This window comes from Vicugna pacos, chromosome 10 (genome assembly GCF_048564905.1).
Source record: "Vicugna pacos chromosome 10, VicPac4, whole genome shotgun sequence".
In the NCBI taxonomy this organism is placed as follows: domain Eukaryota; kingdom Metazoa; phylum Chordata; class Mammalia; order Artiodactyla; family Camelidae; genus Vicugna; species Vicugna pacos.
The window spans coordinates 64455246-64477425 of NC_132996.1; the positions used below are offsets into that span (position 1 = coordinate 64455246).

Consider the following 22180-nt stretch of genomic DNA (forward strand, 5'->3'; position numbering starts at 1 on the left):
GGTCTGTGAGACCTGGTCCACAGTAAGTAAAAAGCATTAGGGGAATAAATATATAGGCATTTATATAATCTTGGAATGGGAAATATTTCTGAAATACAACACCAAAACAGAAACTATAAGAGAAAAAATATAACAGCTCAAATTTTGGTTATAGCTGAAATTTCACTTACATAAAATAGTTTTGAAATATAAGTCACAAAATATTAAAAAGTGTGATAAAATGTTTAATATAAAAAGCATAAATGAATAAGGGGTGGGTACTCACATATACTGCTGATGAGTGCACAAAGTGGTTCTCTCTTACTGAGGAAATAATTGCGTTACCTAATTCTCTCTCACAAAGACACACAGACACACAGACACACCAAGGGAGCCAATCACAGAAGCTGAAAGTAATGAGTGGTATGACTGATTTTCTTCTTTACTTGCCAATTGTTTTTCAATTTTCTACAACTCCTATCTTTATAAAAATAAGTTATTAAGATATATAAAATCTTTAATCCTCAATAGCAAAGAAAGATGGGGGAGGGAGGAGCAGGAAAATGAGAGAGAGAGTGAAAGAGAGAATGACAGAGGATAGACTCAGGCTTCCCTACTTTTACCTACTGGCTGTGTGGCCCTCAGCCAGTTGCCTCATCTATAAATGGGACTAACAATACTTACTGCCTCATAGGGTTGTTGCAGGGAATGAATGACATAAAGGGCTTAAAACAGTAAGGGATCAAGAAATGTTAGCAATTATCATTCGCATGAATATTCCTCACCATGAAGAAAAAACATAAGGTGGAACTAACACTGAAATACTAAGGAATTCTTCATAAAACTATTTCCTAAATTGGATGGTCACTAAGCCTAGACTAAAGAACATTGTTAATAAATAATTGTACTTACTTCTTTATTGCATTATTTCGTTGTCTCCCACCCAGCAAAGCTGTAAACTCTAGATAACGCCACTTTTTATGCTCCACTACCACCAAGTATATCTGAGCTGATGATACTCACCATATACAGTATATGGACTAGTGGAGATGCTTTCCTATTTAGTAATAAGCATCTCATATACTAATGTTTATAAAACTCAAATATAAATGTATGTTGAATACATCAAGAAATGGTTCTTTCACCCACTTTTGGAAATGAAACAAAAAATCTTGTATTTGTTTCATTTTAATTTATGATTTTATGAACTTTGAAATCTTCCTGCTTACTCTTAGAACACAGTGCTACCGACATATTTCTCAGATATTTTGTCCAAGATGATAAGTAGGGTTCAGTGAAAATATTTTGAAAGTATAAACTCCCACACATAGCATCCCCCTAACACCAACATAAATTAATTAATTCAGTGAAAATCAGTTAAGCTTTTGATCAATGACTTGCAATTAAATTCTTCACTTTCTTAATACATTCTGGTAATAGACTCAGCCACAACTAAAGCATTTTGTGTAGCCCATCATCCCCAGAAAAGAGTGAGCAGTGCTGGGTTGTTCTACTTATTCATGGCAAATTTTATCTAAAAACTTGTAGTGTTAAAATTTGGTAACCTAGAGAAAAAAACAAATATATTCTGAGTATATTCACTCTTTTTGATTAATTTTTTGCATATGTTCACCATTTCTCAAGACATTTTGTAGAAGAAAAGGTGACTGATTAAATATTGGTTGGAGATTTTATTATGGAGATAAAGTAAATCAAAACCTTTTCTGAATCTGACCTACTAAGGACATGATTATTTGGGAAATTGTTCAGAGTACAAAATCAGGTTTAAAAAAAAGTTAGGAATGTTGCTGGATGAAGAACAATGTAAGTAAAAGAAGGTTAAAAGTGACAGGCAGCACTACTTGTACTTGGAGTGGAGCATCTCTGATATCTGTGTCACCCATGCTAGATGTCTCTAGACCCCCAGGGTCTCCATACTGACAGTGGAGAACTATTTGAAGTATTTCAAAAGGCCAACGGAATGGTCCATGTGTACTTTGTCGTATTATTATGAAGTGACCAGCTTGACTTTTGCTACACAGAGATTATGAGTCAAAGCTGTATATTGAAATGGAAATCAAATGATTATTTTTAAAAAGAGAATTCTCAGGAGAAATTAAATTTAAAGGGATGGGTAAAGTTGGGAAACACATGCAAGCATTTTTGATCTTAGGAAATTTCCCTGAAATTCTGTGAATTACAATTTCTGATTCAGCCCTCGATTACCTTGTACAACATATTAGGCTATGCTGGCATTACTTCACTTGATTCTAAATGATGCTATTACCTCTATTTTATGGGTGAAAAAACAGAAAGTAACAGAGTTCAAGATCATATCCTGGAGAAACTTCAGAACTCAGCATCTGTCCTCACCCTAGCATGAGACCTGAAATCTTAGGTTACAGATGACTCTTTTCACTGGAAGCCAGACAACTTGGATAAGGAGAAAGAGCCCTAAGTGGAGGATATGGACGTGACAAGAGGGAAGAGCTTAAGAATGAAAGAGACTGAGGACTATAAGCCTTGCATCGTGAAGGTCCTACTAAAAGAATCACATGGCTTACAGAGATAGGACAGAATCCAGCATTCTCTATAAATCTTGCCTTCTCACCGTGACCCAGATCCCCCTAGAAGACAGAGTTCTTGCCAAAGGTAGAGACTGTGTGTTTCTTTCCCAAAGAAATTTTTCAGCTGGGTCTTACTACGTGCACTCCAAGATGGGACCTTTTGTCCAGGAGCTGTCTGTCCCCTCACAGCCAGAGAGAAGCCCACACTGGGGATCCTTTTAAATGTGTTACTAAGGACAGAGGTGAAAGAAAAAGGAAAATTAGGGAGAGAAAACTCTCCAGGTACTTGTTCTCTGGAGTCACAGTTGTCATGGAGTTTTTATCCCTGCTAATTTCATGCTCCGTTTTGCCATGTCCCTTTTGGATCCATTCCCCACTTCCCCATAGTCCAATCATCATCATATGGTTATAACTTTTAACGAACTTGGAGCCATTAGAGCTGGAAAGGACCTAGGGATTATCTAGTTCAAAACCTTCCATTTCCAGGTGAGGACCTGAAGCCAGTGGAGCTAGCTAAGGGAGTTGCCCAAGAGGACATAGCTAGTTGGTAAAATAGCTTGAAAACAATAAATTAAAAATATGGGTTTCCTGTTTACAAAGCAGTTTCATTTTAGATATATACATACATACATTTTCTCAAATATCTGATCTGAATCAATCATCACACCTATAAGGCAGACGTGACTTTATTTTCTATGCATAAATGAGGAAGTTGAGGCAATGTGAGATACAATAAAACTGATTCATAATAGAGCCAAGAATTATTGTGGTTAAAACCATGGGCATTGGTATCAGCAAATATGGGTTACATTCTGGGTCTTCTACTTGATAGCTATGTGACCTTGAACAAATTAACCTCCCTAAGCCTCAGAATTATCACTTCAAGGTTATCATAAAATGGGACTGACAGTAGTAGCTACTTCATAGAGTAGCTCTTCATAGGGAAAATCAAATTCAATTGCCTATAAATCATTACTTAGAGTGTATAATTCACAACATGCTTTCTATTAATAGTAAGTATAAGCTTGTTCTCTGAATTCGACTTCTTTCCAGTGCATTATCCTGCATTAAAAATATTCATTAAAATATCTACTTAGGTAATTCTCCTAAACTTTTTTGTTGTTTTTTAATTTTTTTAAAAAATAGGGCTCATCTATCCTGTCATTACTAGGGCTATAGAGATGTTTTAGGAAGGTCTCATGCTTAATTTTATCTACTTTAGCTAACCTTACTTCCAGGAAAAATGGAGTGGGTAAATATATTATTCCACTCTTACTAATAGGTTAGTAGTTATGATAAAAAATAATAATTTAATTGTATAATCTGAACAGATTCTTAAGATAGATAGATCCAGAATAGATCATATATGTATAATTGAACATTATTCAGCCTTAAAAAGGAGGAAATTCTGCCATTTGAGACAACATGGATGGAAATTTCAACACTGGGGCATTATACTAAGTGAAATAGTTGATATGATTTCTACCCTATTAAATTTGTTGAGACTTGTCAGATGTCAAGAAACTTGCCCCTTAAGAGTTTTTCTAGGAGTTTTATGGTCTCAGTTCTTACATTCAAGTCTTTAATCTATTTTGAGTTGATTTTTGCATATGGTGTAACATAGTGGTCCAGTTTCATTCCTTTACAGGTGGCTAACTAGCTTTCCCATGACCAATTATTGAACAGACTATCCATTTCCCTATGGATATTCTTGGCTCCTTTCTCATGAGTGAATTGATCATGTACAAGTGGATTTATTTCTGGGCTCACTATTCTGTTCCATTGATCTATGTGTCTATTTTTATGCCAAACTATACTGGTTTGGTTACTATAGTTTTGTAATCGAGTTTGAAGTCAAAAACTGTGACTTTGACTTCTGAAGAGGGCTCTGGCTTGTGTGGACATTCATGGATGACAGAGACTTTGTGGAAGTCCAGATTCTTATGTAGAGATTTCAGCTCTCCACTGGAGTAAAAAATAAATACAAGTTGGTATGCATTGGAGAGGATTAACTAAAACATTGCCAGGACCACTCCCTGCCAAGGCAACACAGCACAGAAATGACCTAGCCAGCAGTGACTCCCACACAGGAAAAAGGAATGTGATGAATGAGTGTTTGGCTACCACAGCTGTGCTGAACATGCTGGTAAAACTCATTTCTCTCCAGCAGTACCAAGGATACTGAGGCAAGACCTTCTTAACTGAAAAGAGGGAGGATATCATGAAAGAAGTAGATAAGAATATCATTAAAGGGATGTAGTTCCTCCTGACTCTATTCAGAACCCCAGGAGGAAGGGCAACCACAAGCTGCTATACAAACTCAATCCAAAGTGTTGGGCTGGACCCTGCAAGCCCACAAGCCCTGTAATTGCCCAGCATCAAGGCTAAAGAAAGATCCTGGTGACAGCAACAGAGATTTCAATGGTTTATTAGGTAGGGGATCTTACATGTTGGAAGCAAGGTCCTAGAGTGATACCCCGTTGTGTATGGCAGACAGCAGGCAGGCACCAATCTTCACAACCAGGGGAGAGGGAGATTGCCAGTTGTAAGGGGAACTGATATGAGGTTGGCTTATCGGTTACCAGGGAAACCAGCAGATGGGCACATCCTTCATAGCCCCTTTGATTAACCAGTAGGGTGGAGCCATTCTGACCTAAAGATTAGAACAATCACTAACTGGGGCTGGGGGTAAGCAGGCAGTTATTGAATGGACTCTGTGATTAAGAGGGAAGGTAAATTATGTGTGTAGGGTGTAGGTGAAAGGGGGCTCATTCAGCAAGGATGCAGAGACTAAGAGAACTGCTGTCTTGAGTGATCTGATCATACACGAGGGTATCTTCACATGACCTGCAGGCAACCACAAACATCCCAAGTCTAAACTCAAACCTCCCCACAACCCACTGTGTGTGGTCTCAAGTGAGAGGTGAGAGTGAGCTCCAGTAAACAGTGAATATGTTAAGAAAATCAGGCCATCTTGTGGGAGAAACCACAAACTTGAGCTATAGCATCACCTTCTGGGAAACAAAAGAGAGATTTTTCAGGAGCCAGTCTCGTGAATTTTAAGAACCAGAGAACACATACATCCTTAAGAATTTAGCCATCAAGGGGAGCAAGAAGTGTGAAGCAGGTGTATCCATACTGAACTGGAGATATAAGCAAGATAAACAAAAAAAAAATTTACCACCTAAAGACAACTAGTAAAGACTTGAGAAGGTGTCTGATACTTAAAATGCAAGAGCAGATCTCAAAACTTCAGTGAACATCAGGAATCAAGAAATCATGTCATCATCAAAAAATTAAAATTATCCTCTAGTAACTAAATTCAAAAACACAGAAATTTGCAACCTAGCTGATAAAAATCAAAATAGAAATAAGTGATATAAAGATAAGAAAAGTGATTTTAAAAATCAATAAAAATAAAAGATGGTTTTTTGATGGGATAACAAATTGACAAAGCTTTAGCAAGACTAAGAAAACAAGAGAGATTAACCCTAACCATAACCCTAAACTTTATTTTACTGTGCCAGTATCACCCTAATATCAAAGACATACAAGAATACTACAAAAAAAGGAAAATTCTAGACCAATATCCCTGATGAATATAGATGCAAAATAATTCAAAAAATATTAGCAAATTGAATTCAACAACACATTAAAGGATTATACACTATAATTAAGTAGCTACTATCCCTGATATGCAAGGATGGCCAACATACACAAAATGATAAATATGATACTCCACATTAATAGAATGAAAGATAAAATTATACGATCATCTCAATAGATGCAGAAAAAGCATTTGACAAAATGCAACATCATTTCATGATTAAAATCCTCAAATTGGGTATAACCTCAACATATATGAAAAGCCTCAGCTACTCTCATACACAACAATGAAAGGTTGCAATCTTTTTCTCTAAGATCAAGAGAAAGAGTACCCACTCTCACCCCTCTTACTCAACAGAGTACTAGAGTCCTAGCTAGAACAATCAGGCAAGATAAAGGAACAAAAGACATTCAAAAAAAAAGAAAGAAAGAAGAAAAATTGCCATTTATGTAGACCAAATATTCTTGTATATAGAAAATCCTGAAGACTCAACCATAAATCAGTTGGAACTAATTTAAAAAGTCAGTGAAGCTGCATGATATAAAGTCAACATACAGAAGCCAGTTATATTTCTATACCCTAACAAAAACAACAACAAAATTTTTTAAGTAAAGAAGAATATCCCATTCAAAATAATGTTTAAAATAATAAAATACTTAGGAATAAATTAAACCAAGGAGGAGAATGATCTTTGCTATAAAAACTAGAACACACTGATGAAAGAAATTAAAGAAGACACAAACAAATGCAAAGATATTCCATGTTCATGAATCAATAATTAATAGTATTCAAATGTCCATACTACACAAAGTCATCTATGTATTTGATGCAATCCCTACCAAATTACTAATGACATTTTTCATAGAACTGGAACAAGTGTTTAAATTTCTATGGAAGCACAAAAGAACCCAAATAGCAAAAGCAATCTTGAGAAAAAAACAGAGCTAGAGGAATGACACTCCCTGACATCAGACTATACCACAAAGCTACAGTAATCAAAAAAGTATGGTACTGGCCCAAAAACAGACACATAGATTAAGGGAACAGGATGGAGAGCCCAGAAATAAACCCACGCACTTATGGTCAATTAATCTATGACAAAGGAGGTAAGAATATACAATGAAGAAAATATAGTCTCTTCAATAAGTAGTGCTGGGAAAGCTGGACAGCTACACATAAAAGAATAAAATTAGAACAATCTCTAACACCATATACAAAAATAAACTCAAAATGGAAGAAAGACCTAAATGTAAGGCCAGGCACTATAAAACTCATAGAGGAAAACATAGGCAGAACCCTCTCTCACATAAATCATGGTAATATTTTTTTGGATCCATCTCCTAGAGTAATGGAAACAAAAACAAAATAAACAAATGGGATGTAATTAAACCTAAAACCTTTACCTTGCAAAGGAAACCATAAACAAAATGAAAAAAAAACTACTGAATGGGAGAAAATATTTGCAAATGATGCAACCAACAAAGCATTAATTTCCAAAATATACAAGCAGCTCGCATAGCTCAACACCAAAAAACATACCACTCAGTAAAAAATGGGTGAAAGATCTAAATAGACAGTTCTCCAAAGAAGACATTCAGATGGCCAACAGGCACATGGAAAGATGCTCAACATTGCTAATTATTAGAGGAATGCAAATCAAAACTACAATGAGGTATCACTTCACACAGTCATAATGGCCATCATTAAAAAGCCTACAAATAATAAATCTGGAGAGCGTGTGGAGATAAAGGAAACTTCCTTCACCATTGGTGGGAATATAAATTGGTGCAACCATTATGGAGAACAGTATGGAGTTTCCTTAAAAAACTAAAAACAGAGTTACTATGTAATCCAGCAATTCCACTTCCAGGCACATATCCAAATAAAAATATAACTGTAAAAGATATATACACATTAATGTTCATAGCAGCACTATTTATAAAGGCCAATATATGAAAGCAACCTAAATGTCCATCTACAGATAAATGGATAAAAAAGATGTGATATGTATATATACAATGGAATATTACTCAGGCATAAAAAAGAATGAAATAATGCCATTTGCAGGAACCTGGATGGATCTAGAGATTATCATATTAAGTGAAATAAATCAGACAGAAAAAGATAAATATCACATGATATCACTTATATGTGAAATCTAAAAAGAAAGATACAAATGAACTTATTTACAAACCAGAAATAGACTCAACAAACATAGAAAAAAAAACTATGGTTACCAAAGGGGAAAGGGGTTGTAGGGGGGAAGGATAAATTAGGAATTAGGGATTAACATATACACAGTACTATATATAAAATAAACAAGGACCTACTGTATAGCACAGAGAACTATATTCAACATCTTGTAATAACCTCTAATGGAAAAGAATCTGAAGAAGAATATATATATAATTGGATCAATTTGCTGTACACCTGAAACTAACACAACATTATAAATAAACTATGCTTCAATTAAAAAAACCAGAGGAACTGAACTAAATAGATATTTTTTCCAAGAAACCATCCAGATGGTCAACAGGTACATGAAAAGGTTTTCTGCATCACAAATCATCAGGGAAATGAAAATCAGAACCAAAATGTGCTATCACCTCATACTTGTTAGAATGGCTATCATCAGGTTAAAAAGAGAAGCACAAATACTGGTGAGGGTGTGGAGTTAAGGCAACACTTTTATTTACACTGTTGGTGGGAATATAAATTGATTCAGCTACTACAGAAAACAGTATGGGGAGTCCTCAAAAAATTAAAAATAGATCAACCATATGATCCAGAAATTCCACTTACAAGTATATATCCAATGTAAGTAAAAACAGGATAACTAAATGATACGCATTTCCATGTTTATTACAGCACTAATCACAAAGCCAAGATATTGAAACAACCTTAGGGCCCATCAGTAGATGAACTGCATGAGGTATACAGATAATAGAATATTATTCAACCTTGTTAGTGAAGGAAATTTTGTCATTTCTGATGATATGGATGGAACTTGAGACCATTATGCTAAGTAAGATAAGCCAGACTGGAAAAGACAGTGTATAATATCACAAAACATGTGAAATCTAAAAAGTCAAACTCATATAAACAGAAATTAGAAGCATGGTTACCAGGGGATGGGGGCCAGGAGAACTGGGGAGATGAATCTAAAGGGCAGAAACTTGTATCTAGAAGATGAGGAAGTTCCGGAGGTCTCATGCACAGGATAGTGATTATAATCAACACCACCGTATTACAAACAACTAGCAGAGGTCTGCCTCCTACTGGAGCTCTCATAGCCCTTTAGAGAGAGATTTGTCACAAATCTTACACATTTTTAAAGAGCAATGCTTGAATAAATGACCTGCCTCTGGATGAGTTTGAGAGGAGACTTACATCTTTATTTATATTGCATGATTTACTTGATATGAGGTAATCCCTCACATACTCTCCCAGAGGTTCAACAATTACCCTTCTTTTAATCTTGTCCATGTGCAAACTCATAGAAAATTTGGCAAGTCTTCAAATACCTCTCCACTGATGGTTGTTAAACAGAGTAATTCATGTGACTGTTGAAACTGACACCCCAAAACATTAAGAATCCAATGAGTTTCCAAAGATAATATGTAAATTAATGATGTTTATTTTATATTGGTTTGTTGAGATATTGGAAATCTGGAAAATCAACAGTCAGTACATATCTTGTTCCTATTTTTAAACGAAACACAAGGACCACACCTTAAGTTCTCCTTCAGACAACAAAAATTTGCCAGAATTAAAACCCTACCTATACCACAGTCTGTTTCCTCTACTGCCCCTTGAGGTTTCCTGGAAAAAAAATCAGCTTTAAAGTAACTCTAACCATTCTACTCCAACCATTATATCAGCCCACACAGCATAAATTTCTAGGACAGAAAATGTTGAACCTAGACAATAGAAAAGAATGTATACAATTTTTTCAGTGCTTACTCTGCAATATTGGAAATTCAGTAACTTTATTATTACCATGAATTCTCACACAATTCTCATTAAACTAAATATGTTCAAATTCTTGAAATAGCAGAAATTATTCAGGATCATTAGCTATGCCAACCAAGGGGATATTTTCTAAATTTAATGGGAGAGAGGTTTGAATCCCATCATATCAAAAATTGCTATTAACTGTAACATAGATTTTGAATATCATCCCCATCAGAAATCCCCACTGAACACCAGATGAAAGAAACTACATCATCAGACTCATAAGTAAATGGCTCTGAAAAGACCACATGCTTCATTCTATTCCTCTTTATATTCAAACCACCTCCTCTTCTCTAGACTACAGCTGGTGGAAACTAGGATGTCACCCAAAACTTATTAGATAATTACCATTGAAAATGACTTACACAAATATAAGCTATCTTATTGGTCTGCATGGGAAGCACGGCCTGGCCAATTGTATAGCTTTTTTTCTGTGCAAAGATACATTCTCTTTTTGTTCATTCTCATTCTTGTTAGAAACACAAAATGAACATCAGTCACCACCATGTCTGGATTAAGCAGCAACACAATATTTGGGACACAAGATTTCCCTGTAAGATATCCCTCCTCTAGAGTCAGAAGCCTAAGATTGAACAGGGATCCATCTCAGAACCAAAAAACAAACAAACAAAAAAAGCAACAATGTTCTAAATCTTGATGTTTCACAAGTACTTGAAAATATATTAATATATGATGAGGATACATCTCATGTAGAATGAAAATAATATAACTCTAGGACTCAGAAACATTGTGTTTGTGTGGCTTGATTCAGCTGTGGGTCCGTCTTGGCATGTTATCTGTGTCGAATTAAGCCTTCATTGTCCAAAGGCATTTTGGATTTTATTATACTCCATTTGCATGAATATTGTTGTGTGTTAAGATGATTCTGAAAGGACAAATCTGTTAGAAATCTCAGAATCTGTTACCTCAACAATACCCTCTCTTCTTTTGCAACCTCTTCAAGGCATCTTTGATTTCTTTGTTCCTCAGACTGTATATCAAAGGATTTAACATGGGAATCACCACAGTGTAGAAGACCGATGCAAATCTATCAAAGCTGGAGGAACCACCAGTGCTAGAACTCAAATAGACAAATATGCTTGAGGTATAGAAGAGGGAAACTGCTATCAGGTGAGAAGCACAGGTGTTGAAAGCCTTGGACCTGCCTTTTGCTGAAGTGATCTTCATGATGGAGATGACAATGTAGACATAGGATATCATGATAACTAGGACATTTATTATCCCAAAGAGCATTGTTAATATAGCAGTTAAGAGCTGTAAAGAGAAAGTGTCAGTGCAGGACAGGACTAACAGCTGGGGCGTGTCACAGAAGAAGTGGTTGATGACATTAGGCCCACAGAAGCGGAGCTGAAGCATGGCACACAATTGGGATATGGAAGCAGAGAGTCCAGCTATATAGGATCCCAGCACCAACTGAACACAGAGAGTGGGTGACATGACTGATGAATAGAGAAGTGGATTACAAACGGCAGTATATCGGTCATAAGCCATGGCTGTCATGAGACAAGACTCACTCAGTCCCATGGTCGAAAATACAAAGTATTGAACAACACAACCCACAAAGGTGATAATTTTCTGCTCCTGGAAGAAGTCGTAGAGCATCTTGGGTGCTGTGGAGGTCACATAGCAGATATCTATGAAGGACAGATTACTGAGGAAGAAGTACATGGGTGTGTGGAGGTGGGAATCTATTCTTATTAAAATGATGAGGGACAGGTTCCAAGTCAGCGTCATAATGTAGATCACCAGGAATACAACAAAGAGTACTACTATGATTCTGGGAAAATCTGAGAATCCCAAGAGGACGAAATAGGTGATCTCTGTAATATTTCCTCCCCTAATCATTGGCTTGGTGCTCCTAAAATCAAAAAAGGAGATAAGAGAATGCATTGCTGACTCAGGTGAAATGGTAGCTTTAAAATTCTCATTAGTGCCATATTTCTCCTTCACTTAATACTGGGAAGGGGAAAATGCTTCACTGTCCTGATGAACAACCCCGGCTTTTGATCTCAAAGTGTCAGTTAGTGCCTTTTCAGTTATTTCATGAGGTATCATGAAAATTAAAAGATATATTTAAAAAGTTGATTGAAAACTTTGATATAAAGCAATAGTAATTCTGAGATTATTGTATCTAAAGGAAAATCATTGATTAAAATAATAGGTTTTTAAGAGACCTCTGATAATTGAATATAGAACTGCAGCTTTATAATAATAAAACATAAGTGATATCATTTCAGAATAAGTGTGATATAGTTATTCTCTCCCAGATGGCCATCTAGATGAATTTTTAAGTTTTCTTCTTTTACCCATAAGAAAAATTACTCTGTTTGTCATAACTTCTCAAATTTTTTTATAAATATATTCAATACAATATCTCCTAAATAGCCTGGAATTTTACCTCATGATTTACAATCCTGATAATGTTTTGGTGGGACACAGAATGTGTGCTTATTTGCAAAAACATGGATGGACATTGGTGGTATTACAACCAGTGAAATAAGTCAGACAAAGACAAATACTCTATAATATCACTCATGTGTGAAATCTAAAAATCAAATAAATAAATATAATTAGAGAACAGATTCACCGATATAGAGAACAAACTAGTGGTTACCAATGTGGAGAATGAAGAAAGGAGGGGCAAGGTAGAGGGAAAGAATTACAAACTACTATGTGTAAAATAAATAGGCTATAAGGATATTTTGTATAGCACAGGGAATATAGCAATATTTTATAATAATTATAAATGGATTATGACCTTTAAAAATCATGAATAACTATGTTGCACACCTGAAAATTATGTAACATTGTACATCAACTATACCTCATTTAAAAAACCCACTAGGTCAATGATAAAGTCAAAGAGGAAATCAGAAAATTCCTCTAGAAAAGTGAAAATGGAAGAACAACATTCCAAAATCAATGGGATGCATCTATGGAAGGGAAGTTAATAGCATTTCAGGCCTTCATTAGGAAACAAGAAAATCTCAAATAAACAACCTAACCCATCTCCTTAAATAATTAGAAAAACAAGAATATATAAAACCTAAAGTTAGCAGAAGGAAGGAAATAATAAAAATCACAGTGGATATAAATAAAGTAGTAATTAAAAAATAGAAAAGATCAGTGAAACCAAGATCTAATTTTTTTGAAAGATAAACAAAATTGGTCAACCAATAGCCAGGCTCATCATGAAGAAAAGAGAGAGCACTCAAATATACAAAATAAGAAGTGACAGAGGAGAAGTAACAGCCAATATCACAGACATACAAAAATGAAAATACTATGAAGTGTTTGAAATATGAAAGTACTATGAAGTTATATGCCAACAAATTGGATAACCAAGAAGAAATGTTTTGAGAAACATACAAACAGCCAACCCTGAATCAATAAGAAATAGGTAATTTGAACAGACTGATCACTAGAAGTAAAATTGAATTTGTAATAAACTTCAAACAAACAAAATTCCAGGGCCACATGGATTCACAGGGGAATTCTGCAAAACATGAAGAAAAGTTAATACCTATCCTTCCGAAACTGTTCAAAATAATTGAAAAGGAAGGAACATTCCCAAATTCACTCTACTAGGCCATTATCAACACGATACCAAAATCATAAAAAGGTACTACAAAAAAAGAAAATTACAGGCCGATATCTTCAATGAATATAGATGCAAAAAAATCTCAATATTAGCAAACCAAACCAACAATATATATAAAGGATCATACACCATGATCAAATTAGATTTATTACAGGGAAACAAAAATGGTCAACATTCAGAAATCAATCAATGTGATAAAACCACATTTTTAAAAGGAAGAATAAAAATTACATGATTATCTCAACAGGTGCAGGAAAAGCATTTGACAAAATACAATATCCATTCATGATTTTAAAAAAAATTTCATCAAACTGGGTATAGGGGGAATGTACTTCAATATAATAAAGGCCACTTATGACAAACCCAAAGCTAACATACACAGACGTGAAAAGGTGAAAGCATTTCCTCTAAATTCAGGAACAAGACGAGGATGCCCACTCTTGCCACTTTCATTTAACATAGTATTGGAAGTCCTTGCACAGTAATAAGACAAGAAAAAAATTTAAAAGGCATCAAAATTACAATGGAAGGGTTAAAACTGTCACTATTTGCAGGTGGCATAATACTTTATACAGAATACCCTGAAATGTCCACCCAAAAACTGTTAGAACTAATAAATGAATTTAGCAAAGTTGCAGGATATAAAATTAATATACAGAAATCTGTTGTTTCTCTATATGTTATTAATGGACTATCAGAGACAGAAAGTGAAAAAAATTCCATTTAAAATCACATTAAAAAGAATAAAATGCATTGGAATAAACATAACCAGGGAGGTGAAAAACTCTGAAAACTATAAAACATTGACTAAGGAAATGGAAGTTACAATGAAACAGAAAGATATTCAATGCTCTTGGACTGGAATAATTAATATTGTTTAAATGGCCATACCACCCAAAGCAATCTACAGATTTAATACATCCTTATCAAAATAGCCACAACATTTTTCACAGAACTAGAATAACCCTTAATTTTATATGCAACCATAAAAGACACCAATTTGCCAAAGCAATCTTGAGAAAAAAGAACAAAGCTGGAGATACTAAACTCTCAGACTTCAGACAATACTACAAAACTACAGTAGTCAAAGCAGTGTGGTACTAGCATGGAAATAGATACATTGGTCACTAGAATAGAATAGAGAGCCCAGAAATAAAAAAACACACATACAACTTGAAAAAATACATTGCTGGAAATATACACAAAATGTTATGATAAATCACAGAGAAAAAAATGTGACAATGAGTGTGTATATGTTCATGTATGACTGAAAAATTGTACTGAACACTGGAATTTGACACAACACTGTAAAATGATTATGAATCAATAAAAATGTAAAAAAGAAAAAAGAAAAAATACATTGCTGAATCACTCTGCTGTGCATCTAAAACTAACACAATATTATAAATGAACTATACTTCAATAATTTAAAAATCCAAACCATTAATTAAAAAAAAGAAAACAAACTATTGGTAACCAAAGGGGAGAGGGAAAGAGGGGACATATTAGGGGTAAAGGATTAAGAGACAATTACTATGTATAAAATAGATAAGCAGCAAGGATATATTATATATCACAGGGAATTACAGCCATTATCTTGTAATAATTCTTGATAAAGTATAATCTGTAAAAATACTGAATCACTATGATGTACACCTGAAACTAATACAACATTGTAAATCAACTACAAAAAAAAAAAAAAGACAAGAGATAGCAAACACTGGTAAGTATGTAGAGAAAAAAGAACCCTTGTGCACTGCTAAGCTGATGTAACTTGATAAAGCCACACTGGAAAGCAGAGTAGAATTTTTTCAAACAATTTAAAAAAGAACTACAAATGATTCAACAATTCCACTTCTTGGCATATACCCAAAGGAAATGAAATCACTGTCCCTAAGAGATACATATGCCCCATGTTCTCTGCAGCATTATTTACAATAGTCAAGACATTGAAACAACCTAATTGTTCATTGACAGATGAATGGATATATATAATGAACAACTCATAAAATAATGAGTATATATTATTCAAGCATAAAAAATAAGAAAATCTTGGCATTTGCAACAACCTAGATAGAGTTTGAGGGCATTATGCAGAGATCAGTCAGACAGAGAAAGATAATTACTGAATGATCTCACTATATGTGGAATCTAAAAAAACCCAAAAAACTCACAGAAACAAAGATCATATTGCGGTTGCCAGAGGCAGAAGGTGAGAGATGGAGAAATTGGGTGAAGGTGGTCAAAAGGCATAAACTTCCAGTTAGAAGATAAAAAAGTTCTGAGAATGTAATGTACAACATGATGGCTTCAGTTAACAATGTTGTATTGCATATTTGAAAGTTGCTAAGACAGTAGATCTAAAAAGTTCTGAGCACAAGGAAGAAAACTGTATCTATGTGAGAGATGATGGTTATTAACTAATCTTACGATGGTAATTATTTCGCCATGCATACATATATCAAATCATTAAGATTATATACCTTAAACATATACAATTTTATACGTCAATTAGATCTCAGTAAAACTGGAAAAACAGAGTTTTCGTTCCGATACACTCTCACTCTATGAACTTATCCCAGTGGCTTAAACACACTAGGTCAGATTTATTCATAACAAAGTGAGGACAAGAGCCCTTGAGCTATAAGGTTAAATGGAGGGTTATGAGGAAATTTATGCAAATTCTCACCACAAATTTAGCAATTGTTCAATAGCAGTTTACTATTACTATCACTAATTGCTTAGAGATAATCATGATTGACAGCTGTACCATGAACAGAAATGCTCAGGGTGCTAGGGTTTCACGGGTTAATCTGGAGAAATTTCTGAGACATCATTGGCCCTCTAGACAGTCAGGCATCATTTCTTCTAGACAGGTGTAGATTCATATCTCACTTAGGGGTACGTCAACCTCCTTGGAGCCATGAAGATACTAACTACATAAATTATTTTCACTTTAGTTAGCTTGCGTTCAAATATAGTTGGGTCAAATGATGAGCATAAAGCTGTGATGAGCCATGATGCTGAGAAAGAGTCAAAGTAACGGTTTCAACCCTTATATACTACAAAGATATATTCCCTATTTTTGATGATGCAGTCAGCATGTTAGAGCTCACTAACAGATTCATAATAGATAATACCTTTTGGCTATGCTGTATAACCAAACTGTCTTCCTTTGAGATAAAAGGGTAAATTAATCATAACAGCCAAGAAAATTTAGAAAATAATAACAATAATTAGGAAGGACTTGAACTTTCAGATATCAGAAAGTATTATAAACATTGATATTTTATTATTCTTGTAGAAAAGAGCATATATCAAGACAGCAAACAGAAATTTTAAATAAATTTAAATATTGGTAAGAATTTAATATATGACAAAGTTAGTTATTTTAACTTCATAGAAAGATCTTACACAAATGTTTTGTGAGACCTGGCTCACTGTAAGTAAAAAGCATGAGGGAAATTAATAGATATGAATTTATATGCTCTTGAGATGAAAAACAAATTTCCAAAATATAAGAATAAACCAAAAACTATAAGCAAAAAATAATTTAAAACTTGCTTATGGCTTAAAACCCACATATATAAAATAATTTTGAAATGCACTGGATGAAATGAGAAATAGTCACAAAATATTAAAAAAGACAATGTGGTAATGTCTTTAATATAAAAAGCATAAGTCAGTAAGGGATGGGCAAATATATATAGTGCTGATGAGTATACAAATGATTCATCCTTTCTGAAGGAAAGTTTTACTTTATATAATCTGTTCCTCTCTCTCTCTCTCTCTCTCACACACACACACACAAAACATGTGTGCCAATTATAAATGCCATAATAATGACTGATATGATTTTGATTTTCATCTTTATACTCATCTGTTGTTTTCCAATTTTCTTCAACTTCTATATCTATAATAAGAGCAAGTTAAGATGTATAAATCTCTAATCCTTAATAACACAGAGAGAGAAAAAGAGAGACAGGAAGAGGAAAAGTGACAGAGAGAATGACAAAGAGAATAACAGAGAATAGACTTTCAGGCTTTCCTGACCTTTACTTACTGGCAGTGTGACTGTTAGCAAGTTATTAACCTCTCTGTGCTTCAGTTGCCTCACTTATCAATGGGGCTAATGACACTTCCCAAGACATGGTTGAGGCATAAGAGTTTAGGAAAACCCTTTCGAAATCTGATCTACTAAGGACATTATCATTTGTAAGGGAATGCAGGGTACAAAATCAGGTTACAAAAAGCCAGGAATGTTGCTGGATGAAAAAGAACAATACAAGTAAAAGGTTAAAAGGGACAATTAGACAAACACTACCTGTGCTTGACTCAGTGCCACCCACCCTAGTGTCTCCAGACCCCCAGGTACTCCAGAGATGATAATGAAGAGCTATTTGAAGTATTTCCAAAGGCCAGAGGAATTGTACTTAAGTATTTTGTCATATCATAATGGAGAAATGAGGCTGGCCTTTGTTTCAGAAATTATTAACCAAAGTTATGTATTAAAATAGAAATCAAATTAATCAAAATAATCAAAATGAATACAGATCCTTAAGGAAACAAATTAAAAGTGTTCTTGGAAGGAATAAAGATAGGAAACAAGATAAACATATTTTGACAATAGTTAATTACCCTGAAATTTATTAAATTATTATTTTTGATTCAACATTCAATTAACTTTTATAATATGTTAGGCATTATATTATCTCATTTGATCTAGATAATCCTTCACCCTCATTTTACAGATGAAAAATCAGAAGGTAACAGATTTCAAGATCATATCCTTAAGAAACTGCAAACTTGAACCCAACTTCTATCCCTCACCCCAGAGTTATATCTGATATATATGTTACAGATTAGTGTTTTCCCTGAAATTCAGAGAATTGGGGTAAGGAGAAAGAGCCAAGGGAGAGCCCTAAGTGGAGGATGCAGACATAAGGGAGAGGAAAGAGTTGAAGAATGGGAGAGGAAAGAGTTGAAGAATGGAAGAGACTGAGCACCATGAATCTTGCTCCCTGAAAGTCTTACTGAAATGATCAGTGACCCTAGAGATAGCAGGGAATCCACTGTTCTTGGTAAATCTTGCCTTCTCACCTTGGCTCAGATCCCCAGAAAGACAAAGTTCTTAACAAAGCTCAAAATTGCTTATTTCTTTTCCAAAGGAATTTTCCAGTTGGGCCCTATTGCTCTCCAATGCGGGAACTTTTGACCATGAAATTGGCTGTGTACTTGCAGCCAGAGATGTCCACACCAGGGGTCCTCTTAGATGTGTTACTAAGGGCAGAGATTATTTAAAAAGACAATTAGAGGGAGAAAACTCTCCAGATACTTGCTCTGTGGAGTTATGGTTGTCACAGAGTTTTTGTTACTGCTAATTTCATGTTCTCTGCCATGTCCCTTCTGATCCAATTCTCACTTCCCCTTGGGCCTAACATGACCTCATGATTGTAGCTTTTCTTTTAATGAACTTGGAGTCATTTGAGCCAGAAGAGATATGGTGATAATCTAGCCTAATACCTTCAACTTCCAGATGAGCACCTGAAGGCAGCGGAACTAAGGGATTTGCCCAAAATGACACAGCTAGCTGTTAAAATAGCTTGATAACAATAAAATAGATATGGACACTTCACTTTTTACAAAGCACTTCCATTTAGATATATACATACATACATTCCCTCAAATATGTGACCTGAATCAATCATCACAGAATCCCTGTGAGGCACACATGGGATCATTTCCTATGCATAAGTGAGGAAATTGAGGTCATCAGGAACACAATAAAACTAATTCATGACAGGGCCATGATTTCCCCTGGTTATGCCACGGGCATTTGTATTACCCAATCTAGGCTGAGTTCCAGCTCTTCTGCTTGATGATTGTGTGACCTCAGACAGATTCACCTATCTAAGCTTTAGTAGTGTCACCTATAAAATGGAGCTGACGGTAGAATCAAATTAGATACTGCTTTAAATTATTCAGAGTGTGTATTACACAGCATGCTTTCCATTAATAGTAGGTGTAATTAATGTGTTCCTAATTGGAGTTCCTTCCAAAATATTACTCTGAACTACTAATATTTCATTTAAAATATCTACTTAAGATGATTCCTACAAACTTTTTTTTATACTCTCTATCTTAAAGCTACCATTAGAATAATTCTCAAAAATAAAGAGAATGTAAAATGTCATTCAAAACATGTTTAATGGTATGTTAGTTGTAATTATGAATAAATACTCATAGGGACAAAGCTATAATGTGCTGATTCAGCGCTCCCATTTCCAGGAACATTATCTCTAGTGCTAAAAAGGGCACAGTTGTTTGAAGTAGGAAATGTTGAGGACATGAGATAGGTAGTAGTGGGGACCTAAGCTGTGAGGATGCACATGGAGAAGTTAGAAAGTAGAGTCTGGAACACATGGGGAAAAGAGATGTAGAGTTTTTGGGTGATCTATCATGTCAAAGCCACAGTGATGATGAAAAAGATGAAAGGAAATGTTAAGCCATTGGTCTACTGAGATAGAACTCAGCAAATTGAAAGCCAGAGGTGAGACAACCTGGGAGATAGACAAATTGGTTCCTAGAGATTTTTTTGGTTCTTGACTGCGTGTCAGTTAATAGTTGTAATATTCTAAGACCTTATATATCCTTATGATAAGCACTATTTTTCTTTTTTCATTTTTCAGTTTTATTTGGTGAAATTGATACAATTTGAATGCATATATACAATATATTTCATGTAAATACAACACACTGCACCTATTTTAAATTTATATATATGTACTGTTCATTGTTTCTAAGAACAGTTTAGAGCTTTAGCTTTTTAAACTTACATAGTTATCAAAGGAATAAAGCCAACCACAAAATAAGAATCAACAGAATGTGGTAATCCAATCATAAAGGACAGTCAAATGTGCTTATGCATATTCAAGAAATCAACCGTCTAAGTTATAAATAATAAGTAGTTCATTTGTGTCCTTTTTTTAAGATTCCACATATATAAGCAATATCATATGCCATTTTTCTTTCTTTTTCTGGCTTACTTCACTTAGAATGATGATCTTCAGGTCCATATATGTTGCTGCAAATGGCATTATTTTATTTTTATGACTGAGTAGTATTCCATTGTATATATACACCACATCTTCTTTATCCAGTCAACTATCAATGGACATTTGGGTTGTTTCCATGTCTTGACTATTGTAAATAGTGCTGCTGTGAATATTGGGTGCATGTGTCTTTTTGAATTATATTTTTCTCTGGGTATACTCCCAGGAGTAGGATTGCTGGATCATGTGGTAAGACTATTTTCAGTTTTTTAAGGAACCTCCATACTGTCCTTCATAGTGGCTGCACCAATTTGCATTCCCACTAACAGTGTAGGAGAGTTACTGTTTCTCCACACCCTCTCCAGCACTTATTATTTGTAGACTTTTTAATGATCACCATTCTGACTAGTATGAGGTGATACCTTGTATAGTTTTGATATGCATTTCTCTAACAATTAGTGGTGTTGAACATCTTTTCATGTGCTTGTTGGCCTTCTATATATCTTCCTTGTAGAGAAGTATATTTAGGTCTTCTGCCCATTTTTGGATTGAGTTGCTTGTTGTTTTGGGGTTTTTTTTGATATTAAGCTGTATGAGCTACTTGCATATTTTGGAAATTAAGTGTTTGTCAGTTGCATCATTTGCAAATATTTTCTCCGATTCTGTAGGTTGTTTTTTCATTTTGTTGATGATATCCTTAGCTGTGCAAGAGTTTTTAAGTTTAATTAGATCTTATTTGTTTATTTTTGCTTTTATTTCCATTACTTCAGGAGCTGGTTCAAAAAATATATTGCTGTAATTTATGTCCACAAGTGTTCTGCCTGTTTTCCTCTAGGAGTTTTGTGGTATCTGGTCTTACAATTAAGTGCTTAATCCATTTTGAGTTTATTTTTGTATGTGGTGTTTAGAGAATGTTCTAATTTCAGTCTTTTACAGGTAGCTGTTCAGTTTTCCCAGCACCACTTATTGAAGGGACTCTCTTTTCTCCATTGTATATTCTTGCCTCGTTGTCATGTATTAATTGACCGTAAGTGCATGGGTTTATTTCTGAACTTTCTATACTGTTCTATTGATCTATGTGTCTGTTTTGTGCCACTACTGTACTGTTTTGATTACTGCAGCTTTGTGTTGTAGTCTGAAGTCAGGAAGCATGATTCTTCCAGCTCTACTCTTTTTCAAGATTGTTTTGGCTATTTGGGGTCTTTTGTGTTTCCATACAAATTTTAACATTTTTTGTTCCAGTTCTGTGAAAAATGTCATTGGTAATTTGATAGAGATTGCATTGAATCTGTATATTGCCTTGGTTAGTATGGTCATTTTAACAATATTGATTCTTCCA

The 22180-nt window shown here is 34.6% G+C and overlaps 1 protein-coding gene and 1 long non-coding RNA gene across 2 annotated transcripts in view; one reads left to right on the forward strand and one right to left on the reverse strand.

Annotated features, from left to right (window-relative positions):
* The window catches only part of LOC140699062 (uncharacterized), a 62636-nt gene that overhangs the window by 38171 nt on the left and 2285 nt on the right, over nucleotides 1-22180 (forward strand). The window lies entirely within an intron of this gene.
* On the reverse strand, nucleotides 11095-12033 carry LOC102530767 (olfactory receptor 5AN1-like). The gene has a single exon (XM_031691095.2). It carries the CDS (start codon nucleotides 12031-12033, stop codon nucleotides 11095-11097), a length of 939 nt encoding a protein of 312 aa, XP_031546955.2.

Excerpts from the sequence above, each read along its gene's own strand:
- LOC102530767 (XM_031691095.2), bottom strand. The coding sequence starts at position 12,033 with ATGATTAGGGGAGGAAATATTACAGAGATCACCTATTTCGTCCTCTTG.